Source organism: Galeopterus variegatus, unplaced genomic scaffold, assembly GCF_000696425.1.
Source record: "Galeopterus variegatus unplaced genomic scaffold, G_variegatus-3.0.2 Scaffold356, whole genome shotgun sequence".
Taxonomy (NCBI): domain Eukaryota; kingdom Metazoa; phylum Chordata; class Mammalia; order Dermoptera; family Cynocephalidae; genus Galeopterus; species Galeopterus variegatus.
Genome location: NW_007726467.1, coordinates 397954 through 408414, shown reverse-complemented (window position 1 = coordinate 408414; position 10461 = coordinate 397954). Strand labels below are relative to the sequence as shown.

At 49.2% G+C, this 10461-nt stretch overlaps 1 protein-coding gene across 1 annotated transcript in view; it reads right to left on the bottom strand.

The window, feature by feature from the left end:
- FER1L5 (fer-1-like family member 5) overlaps window positions 1-10461 on the bottom strand; it is a 55806-nt gene that overhangs the window by 30423 nt on the left and 14922 nt on the right. The window contains 7 exon segments of the mRNA XM_008567913.1: window positions 1207-1384; window positions 3302-3430; window positions 4973-5067; window positions 5146-5228; window positions 5320-5363; window positions 7941-8009; window positions 10081-10133. Coding sequence (XP_008566135.1) covers window positions 1207-1384; window positions 3302-3430; window positions 4973-5067; window positions 5146-5228; window positions 5320-5363; window positions 7941-8009; window positions 10081-10133 — 651 coding nt within the window.

Here is a 10461-nt window from a genome sequence, read left to right as displayed (position 1 = left end):
CCGTTGCCGGTCACGAAAAAAGACAAAAAGGAAAAAAAAAAAAAAGACCACACCTCATACGATCCTATGTACGTGTTTTGTTTTTTTGGCAGCTGGTCGGTACAGGGATCGAACCCTGGGCCTTGGTGTTGTCAACGCCATGCTCTAACCAACTGAGCTGACAGCTAGCCCCTGCTTCTATGTATATGAAACGTCCAGAATAGGAAAATCTATAGAGACAGAAAGTAGACTAGTGGTTGCTTAGAGTGGGGGAGGTGGGAGAGAAATGGGGAGTGATAACGGGCATGGGATTTCTTTTTGGGGTGAGGAAAATGTTCTGAAATTTATTGTGATGATGGTAGAACAACTGTGAATATACTAAAAACTACTGAATTGTACACTTTAAATAGGCAAATTGTATGGTATGTGAATTATATCTCAATAAAGCTCTTAAGAAAAACAAGTAGAGAAATGGGCCACACAGAAAGGCTGTCAATAGTGATGTGATGGTGAAGCTGACAAAGGTGGAAGTGGGCAGTACTGCTCCGTAGCAGTGATTCTCAAACTAGCATGCACCCAAATCACCTGGGGGGCTTGATAAAACAGACTTTGGGGCTCCATCCCCAGATTTCCCAATTCTGTAGGTCTAGGGTGGAGTTAAAAATCTGTATTTCAAACAAGTTTCCAGATGATGCTGATGCTGCTGACCCAGGAATGGTGCTTTAAGAACCACCACTTTATAGTGACCAATATAGGTGTCCGATAAATATATATTGGATGAATGGATGGATGGGTGGTTGGTTGGGTATTTGGGAAAGTGGGTAGGTGGGAGTTGAATGGTTGAATGAATAGATAAATGGATTAATGGGTGGATAAAGGGTGGATGAACGGGTAGCGGATGAATGAATTGATGGGTGGTCAATGGGTATATGGAAGGTGGTTCAGAGTAGCAGGGGAGAAGATGGGGTTGGGGAAGTCATACTGTGGAAATTAGCATAGAGAAGGACTTGAAGTCAAGACCTAGTTTTGACTCTTGGGTTCACCACCTACCAGTTATGCAATGTTTGGCAAGTGACTTCACCTCCCTGAACCTCATTTTCCTCCTGTGTGAAATGTGGGCAGATAATGCCTATGAATATTCCGTGAGCTGATACTCTTGGGAGAGCCTAGCACAGAGCCTGGCATGCAGGGACTGATCCCTGTTCTCTGCTTGAATCTGACTATTACCATCATATATCACTGGGCTGTACTGTGTGGTTGAGACTAGAGGCTTGTAATTCAGGTCCATCTTGTTTCCATAGTGGCCGATGCTGACCTCAAATTGGATCAGGTCCTTAAAGTTGGGCATCATGGTACAGGAGAGGAAGATGACACACAGCCCATACTTTTGGCGGTTCTGTTGCTTCTAAAACAAAAAGCCCCCATATCCCAACACATAAGCCAAGGGATGAACAAGGCTAGACAGACAGGCAGGGAGGCAAGGATGAGGTGCCCTGTTTCTTTCAGAAGCCATCTTTGCTTCAGGGTGAACTAGACCATCATTAAAACCTCCGTCCCGGGTGCACAGGCTCCCTCGCGCCTAGATGTCAAGGGCAGTTCTTCTGAGGACCTCCAACACCTGGCCCACTCCACCCAGAAACCCTTAGTTCCTTCCCTTCCTGGAATCAGGTAGGGGGTCTCCTCCCTGGACAAGCTAGGCTCTGAATTTCATCCCATCCCCATTCCAAGTAGAGGTGCCTCTCTTTTTGCCTAAGCTCCCTCCTGAGAAAAGAAGGTGTGGGCAAGGGTATGTAGCTGAGATTACCCTACTCTTTGTGGCCGTTCTCCTCAAGCTCCCTTCCTCTTCCAAGAAAGGTTGAACCTTTCCACTTCCTGTCCTTGCTGCCCACTATCCCCCCAACTACGTCTGTTCCCACCATACCTCCCACGTGCACAGGCCCTCTGTCCGTCACACCAGCCCCTCTTTTCTTTTGCCAGCCTCTGCCCTAACATATTCTTGGATTCCCCCAGTCTGTTCACTAGCTCAGATCTCTCCTATCTTAAAAAAATAACCCTATGGGCTGGCCAGTTAGCTCACTTGGGAGAGCATGGTGCTGATCACACCAAGGTCAAGGGTTTGGATCCCTGTACCAGCTAGCTGACAGATAAATAAATAAATAAATAAATAACCCTCCTCCTTTCACGTGAGCCCCTATTTAGTTGTCACCTGCTCTCATCTCCTTCCACTTTTCAGCCAAGTTTGTTAGAAGCCTTACCTTCATGCACTGTCTGCAACTTCTTCCTCCCATCCATTGTAGCCTGGCTTCTCTCCTGACCCGAGGCTACCAGTGCCTTCCTAATAACCAGCAGACACCTTTGAGTCCTCACTCTTTCTCTTTGCCACATTCAAGATGACTGATCACTCTTTCTGTAACTCTCCCCTCCTGAGTCTGCCTCTGCAGACTCCCTCTCAGTCTCTTCTGCAAACCTCTCTTCCTCCACCTGCCTCTTAGACTATGTGGTCCTGATAGGCTCCCTCCTCAGCTCCCTTCTCTTTTCACTCCACCTACTCTCCCTGGGCAATTTCTTCCATGGCCACAGGTGCAAATCTTGGTGTGCTGATGACACACCTGTGTCTAACAGCCTTAGGGGCTGGTCTATGTGGATGTCTCACAGGCACATGTCACAGATGGGATTCATCACTTCCCCAGACCTGCTCCTCCTGCAGGGAGCCCCTCTTAGCGCGTGCCACCCCGACCACCTTGTCACCCCGACCACCTTGTCACCCGAGGCAGAAAATGGGCATCACCTTAGGGGAGCCAGCCTCATTTCTTCTTATGTCCCGTTGGTCACTGGCTCTGACCATTCTGTTTCTGGAACCTGCCCCCTCCTCTCCAGCTCTCCACCGAGACTGTATCCCCATTTCTCTTAACTGGTGAGCCTGACTTACTGCCTTCCATTCAATTGTCAATGCTGCTCCTCCAGTCCTTTCCTGCCTTAATGACTTTCCACCAGCTTCAGGAAGAAAGCCAAATCTCTTAGATTATTTTACAAAGCCCTGAGTAACTAGGTCTTGAATAAACATTTCTTCTTAACTAGCTTACACATTTCTTAAACCAAAACCTTATCTAGTTTTTACTGGGTCCCCTGACCACCTGGGATTTGGCACAAAAAGCCTCAGCAGGGGCTTAATAAATAATCAGGTGGATTGGTAGAGCATCCTTACACACCCAACAGCCCGTGGCCAGGGCCTCTTGCAGGGTCAGAAACTGGGGCCCACAGTAGATCTGGGGCAGGCAGAGGAACTCCGTTTTTTCCTGGGTTACCTGTTTCCCATGGTTACCTCTATGCTGGTCACTTCGTGGGAGAGATCCTTCATCATAGAGTCTTGATGCGACTTGATTTGGGTGGTTAACTCCAGGAAGACTCGGCCTCGATAAGCTAAACCATCCTTAACAGAGTTGGGAATACACTGGGGCAAGAGAGAAAAACGGAGAGAAAAGGCTGAGAGAGAAACAGCAGGCAAATCCCTCTGAAACCTCTGCGGCAGAGACGACGTTGTCCAGTAACTGCCTGCCTGGGGCTGGCTCCATCTGCAACCAGTAGAATCCCAGCTACCCCAGACACCTCCATGCGGGGAAACCCCTGGGCCCCAAGCCCTCTTCCTGCACCCTTATTGCCCACTAGTCCCGTCCGTGTGTCACCTCGAAGGACTCTGCAGCCCACAATGCTTCGGGCTTGCAGGAGGCCCTGACAACCACCGAGTTTGGTCCCCCAGCCTAGCCACTCAAGGCATGCCCCGCCTCCTTGGCAGCAGTGATAGGCCCAAGGGTGGCACACATGACCTGAGGAGGCCAATTAGGATGCTTCTCTGGCCTTCCCTGTTGAGGCCGAGGGGCCAGGTTCCCAGCCCGGAGGCTTGGCTGAGGCCACTTTGGTGGGAGGGAATGAGGCGGAGGAGGCGCAAGTAGCAGCAGACGTGAGTGGTCAATGAGCGTGAGTGCGACAGCCTCCTTAGGGGGCCTGCTGCCTGACCTCAGCTCTTTCTCACTCAGATTCCTTCCCAGCCTCCTGCCCTATTTTTGTTTAAGCCGATTCCAGTTGGGTTCCTGGCACGTATCACTGGTCTCGAGTAACCCTGGGCTTTTCCACGTGTACCTGTGCTGTTCCTTTGTCTTGCGTGTCCTTTGCACCTGCTGAAAATCTTACCCGCTAAGCCCCTGCCTCAGTGAGCGAACACCTAGAGCACTCCATCGGTTCCTTGACCAAGGCGCACGTCCTATATCCATTCATCGCATCCTCTGCTAGAGTGCAGTGGACAGAAACCAGGGCCCAGGCCCCAGTGCTTTATACATGGTCAGCTTTACCTCCACTGTTCCCTACAGCTGAGTNGGTTGCGATCCGTTGCCGGACACGGAAAAAGACAAAAGACAAAAAAAAAAAAAAAAGAATGCTTCTCTGGCCTTCCCTGTTGAGGCCGAGGGGCCAGGTTCCCAGCCCGGAGGCCTGCCTGAGGCCACTTTGGTGGGAGGGAATGAGGTGGAGGAGGCGCAAGTAGCAGCAGACGTGAGTGGTCAATGAGCGTGAGTGCGACAGCCTCCTTAGGGGGCCTGCTGCCTGACCGCAGCTCTTTCTCACTCAGATTCCTTCCCAGCCTCCTGCCCTATTTTTGTTTAAGCCAATTCCAGTTGGGTTCCTGGCACATATCACTGGTCTTGAGTAACCCCGGGCTTTTCCACGTGTACCTGTGCTGTTCCTTTGTCTTGCGTGTCCTTTGCACCTGCTGAAAATCTTACCTGCTAAGCCCCTGCCTCAGTGAGCGAACACCTAGAGCACTCCATCGGTTCCTTTCTTGACCAAAGCGCACGTCCTATATCCATTCATCGCATCCTCTGCTAGAGTGCAGTGGACAGAAACCAGGGCCCAGGCCTCCCTGGGCCTTGCCCAGGCCCCAGTGCTTTATACATGGTCAGCTTTACCTCCACTGTTCCCTACAGCTGAGTAACAAGCTTACCGCGCCTTCCTCTTGGATCCTGAAAGGGGCCTTTTTACCCCCATGGAGAACCAGGAAGCTGGGGCCAAAGCAGGGTAGAAAACCAGAGTACATTCCTGGAAGAACAGAGGGTGAGAGGGGGCGAGCCCAGGTGGGAGAGGCTGGGGAGGTAGGAGTCCAGGGGCTTTGCTTGCCTTCGATCTCTTCTCCAGTGGACGAGATCTGGTTGAGGGACAGGGTGACAGTCCCAATCTCATCCTGGTAATTACTCCTGGAGCTGGGAAGAAACACACCTGCAGGCTAGCCCCTGGCCTGGCTCTCCTTTCCTCCTCCCCTGCCTGTGCTTCAGCCTCTGCCCAGTTGCTCACCCGTCCAAGACTCTAAACTTGACATAGCTGGAGAGGCAGGGCAGCTGCAAGGGAAGGAGAGAGGAGCAGTGAGTGCACACAGACGGCCTGGTCCTGGTGGAATTCTGAGAGCAGTTGGGGAGTCCAGAGTCTGGTCCGTGGCCTGGCTCAGTTACCAATGAGCCGTTTGATACAGACAAGCTGGATTTTCAATGGGGCTTATGGAACTTTGGCTTTAGGAGCTCACATTTGATGGGCCTCTGGCAAGGCTCTGGGCGGGGCCTGGGATTTGTCACATGATCGTTTTGTATTCTTGTTCTTAAAATGGCCCCCTAATTGTATAAACTTCAGGACCCAATAGTCCTGGATCCACCCTGACTGTGGATTCATCGATGATTATGGTCCTAATACAGCCCTTCACAGTCCAAACACACATTCACCAAATCATCTCATGGAGAGGTCATGGCCCTAGAATGTTTTCATCACATCTAGCAGTTAACTTTTTAAACAGCAGGACATCTGTCTCCTCAAAGAGTAAATAATAATAATAGTTGCCATTCCGGGAGGGTTTCTGTTGTCCCTGGCCTGTGCTGAACAATCTTCACACAATAGCTGAGTGAACCTCCCCAACAACCCATGAACCAATGCTATTATTATTATTCCCATTTTCAGATGGGAAAACTGAGGCACAGAGAGGTTGAGATCCTGAAGTTCTCATGCTACATGCAGGGGCTGAAGCCTCAGAGCTCCTGTCCATTCTGTCATAACCCCAGTGATGGCTGCGATTGTCCCTACATGCCCGGATGGGGAATGAGGCCCAGACAGACAGAGGGACTTGCTCAAGATCGCTTAGTAAGGAATGGAGTCCAGATTTGAATCCAAGCTTCTGGGTCTCATCTCTACTCTGCCATATGGTTTCCTCAATTACTGAAAAAAGAAAAAACCCATGTGTAAAACAGAGCTGCTGGGGTTGAGGCCTGAGTGGGACTCCAGATCCTCTCAGCCGGGGCTTCTTTCCCCTCAAAGCAGTTCTTGGGACACGGCTAGGAACCTCCCAGTTCTCCACTCACCTCCTCCATTCTCCCCCTGCCCTGGCAGCTGGGACCCAAGGGAAGAGAGAAAAGGGTTTTCTAGTTGAGCAGGTGATTAATAAGAAAGGAAGAAATTGCTCGGGTTAAGGAAGGACATTGCGAGAGATGGGCACCATCAGGCATCCAGGTCTTCTAAAATTACAAACCTTCCAAATTCATAATCATGGCTGAACCATCTTTTCATCTACCCTTTCACAGTTCCTTATCTTGACTCTGGTGCACTGTCTCCTCTCCTGCCCTGGGACCCTCGGGCTGGCTGCTGGCATAGGCCCATTTCAGCAGTGCCCTGGGCTCTGCTCCCTGCTGACTAGCTGGACTCAGATGCTACCATCTGTGGGGTCATCCTGCCTCTTCAGAGTGAGGCTCACATCTGCCTGCTGCATTTCCAAAGGGCCACTGACAGTCAGTCCTTCATCCAGATGGCCCCAGCCCTGGAGACTGTGTTCTGGGGAAAATGGGTGAGGGTCCAGGGGGTGTTTGGACATCTTCAAATGTTGGAAGGCCTCTCTCAGGGATGATGGAGGGCCTGGCCTGTGCCGTTTGTTTTGAGTCTGAAAGAAGATGATCACGAGGAGGACGTCCCAAGGCTCTGGGCATCCACAGAGTGTCTGAGGACCCCAGCCATGAGCCCTCATCACAGCCAGGAAAAGGTGCGAGGGAGCTTGGCAAGGATGCTGGTGGACTAACCCCCTTCTAAAATCTCTTCCTACTTTAAGAGTCTATAAAATCATCCAAGGAAATGGTTATTATGAAGAATGGCTGAAAATGATGACTCACCAGGAGGCAGACTGGGGAAGCTTCTAGAAGCGGAAAGGAAGGGAGTTCAAAGGACAGAGGAGGGTAGTGGGCTCATTAGCTAATTTTGCACTACACAATGTAAGGTATAAGAAAGATAAACACTACCTGGGTAGCCAAACCCCTGTCACACAAAGGTCTATGCACTTGCACCTATGAGAGAGCTCAAGTTGTCTCTCAGAACTATTTACTCTTATTTTACACAGAGCTCTTAGAAGCCTAGCGTAGAGTCAAAAGGCCATTAAGGCTCCACCAGTTAGGAAGAACTGAAAGGCTTTAAAATCAGACTACAGAACTCCACAGAGAGGAGCATCTTGGAGCCAGTTAGCATAGGAACAAATACCTCTCTGCACTACATATAACTCAGTATAATATCTGTGCTCCCTTAATGCCTCTGGGCCATCAACAAAGAGCAGTAATCATATTCAGGGCACTTTGCCTAGATGATAAGAAAGTGCATAGTGCAATTTGGATGAGTCTTTAAAGTGATTTATTTTTTAATGTGAGTGAAAGGGCACATTAAGTTCTCAGGAAAGTTCGTTCAGTTTTATGGCCCTCTCATTGCGTTAATAATGGATAAATAAAGCAATGTTTTCTATAATATGACCTGGGCTTCCTCATGCTCCCTATCAGATGGAGCCTCCCCTTGCGGTGCTTCTTGGCCCCCACCTCCCATCTGCACCCCCCACACAAACCCCCGGACTTCCCTTCTGTTTGGGGGGCCGTGGGGAAAGGGCAGGCATGGAGCAGCCATACCTGAATCTGGAAGGTGAGGATCTGGTTCCATATTGGATTGTCGGTGTGGGTCTGCACGTGCGTCTTCAGCTGGGAACATCCCAAAGCAGTGTCAGTGCCAGCCTGTCCCCTCCTCCCTCCACCAGCCTCACCTTCCAGCCCTTCCTGTCCAGCCCCCAGATGGACACTGTCTGCAGCAGAGAGATGATCGGGCTAATCCCTGGTCTAAAGACACTTTGACAGCTTCTCAACAGCTACAACTTTTTTTTTTTTTTTTTAAAGATAACCATAAGGGGATCTTAACCCTTGACTTGGCATTGTCAGCACCACGCTCACCCAGTGAGCTAACCGGCCATCCCTATATGGGATCCGAACCTTTGGCACCATAAGGGGATCTTAACCCTTGACTTGGCATTGTCAGCACCACGCTCACCCAGTGAGCTAACCGGCCATCCCTATATGGGATCCGAACCTGTGGCCTTGGTGTTGTCAGCACCGCACTCTCCCGAGTGAGCCACGGGCCGGCCCCACAGCTACAACTTTAGTCCTTTGTGTACTTATCTCAGTGTTTGCCAGATCCAGATTCCTCAAAATTTTTGCTTAAATCAACTTTCAATGACCTAATTTTAATTTTTTTAAAGTTTATTTTTATTTATTTATTTTATTTTATTCAAAGTATTTTAACATTTACTTGTACATATTTGTGGGGTACAGTATGTTGTTTCTATGCATGCATGTGCTACGTGAGGATTCACGTAGAGCAGATAGCACAGTTTTTTAAACAGCATGTTATGTGATATTGGTCAACGTGTTTTCTCTACTGAGGCCCTGTTTCAATTGACTTAATTTTTAAATAGATATAGGGCTACTAACTTTATTATATGAGTGCATACACATATATTTTGTTACATAAATTCTAAAATCCCAACAGAAAAATGGGCAAAAACACAACTGACAGCAGCAGCATATCCTTTTAAACTACCAATTGATTTAATTTTTAAACTTAGCCTTATTCTAAGCAATGATATCTGTGAAATCAAATGTTAGTTGGCCTAGTTAAACTTTTTTTTTTTTTTTTCCTTTTTGTCTGTTTTCGTGTCTGGCAACGGACCGCAACCCTCAGTGTCACGCCCGTACCGGACCGGGACCGGCAACGGGATCGCAACCCTTGGTGTTGCCCCCGCACCTCGCTCAGCCAGTGAGCGGCCGGTCTGTATGTGGGATCCGAACCCTCGGCGGGAGCGCTGCCGCGCTTCCCAAGTGGCGCACTGTAGCAGTGCGCCACCGGGCCGGCCCTAGTTAAACTTTTTAAAGGTACACTAAGATAAACACAGAAATATCCAAATTTTTGAAAAATGTGTGTCACTTAACCATCTGAGGACATCTCACCTAGTTTCAGGGGTACCCAAAGCACTTGCTAGGAAATAAATACTCAGTGTGGTGGCTTTAGATTTGACCACAAATTCTTCGGTACTTCTGCCTTCAAAAGGTGGACATTAATTCCCCTTTGCTTATGTATGGGCTGAATTTAATGACTTGCTTCTAACAGAATATGGTAGAAATGATGGTTTGTGAATTCTGAGACAAATGTATTTAACTTTAACCTAACGTTTCCCAAATTTGAACATAGGACACATTTTTGCAAATAACACCCATCAGCACACTTCGGAAAGTGCTACTCTGTACTCATAGAGATTCATGGAATGTCAGAACCTTCAATTTAAGAGGAAGAAACTGGGTTGGCCTGTGGCTCACTTGGGAGAGTGTGGTGCTAATAACACCAAGTCAAGGGGTAAAGATCCCCTTACTGGTCATCTTTTTAAAAAAATAATAATAAAATAAGATGAAGAAACTGAGGCCAAGAGGAGATGGTGACAGTTTCAATGTTGTTTGTTTGTTCACATGTTTCATTCACTCATTCATTTTCCCATGCAGTCACACATTTGGTTTTTAGTGGGCTCCTTCTCCATGCAGGGCACTGGGCATGGCTCTGGCATGCAGGGCTTCCACCTCCACAGAGCTCCGTGTGCCAGGGTCACACTTCTATTAGTGGATGAGCTGGGATATGAGTGCTGGGGTCCTGCCCACGCCCCACCTCTTCCTCTACGCTACTTTTTCTAGGGGCCAGTTGCTCTAGGTCTCAGACCCTTTCCACACTTACCTTCTCCCCAATGAGTTCCACCTCCAACACAGGACTCACTGAGTGGTGTTCCCCTATGAACAAGAAGTTAAAAGACTTCTGAGACAGCAGCATTTTTCTCCCTCAGGAGGAGGAAATGGGGAGGGAGGTGACAGAACAACCTGAAACCCTCCCCCATAATTTAGTTTGGTGCCTACTGGGCAGACCTGTTTTCAGTTACCACTTTGCCTCTTCCACGGATAATGGCATGGGGGGTGGGGTGGATAATGGGAACCTTGAGGGCCGGCCGGTGGCGCACTGCTATAGTGCGCTGCTTGGGAAGCGCGGTGGCGCTCCCGCCGAGGGTTCAGATCCCACATACAGACCGGCCGCTCACTGGCTGAGCAAGGGGCGGGAGCAACA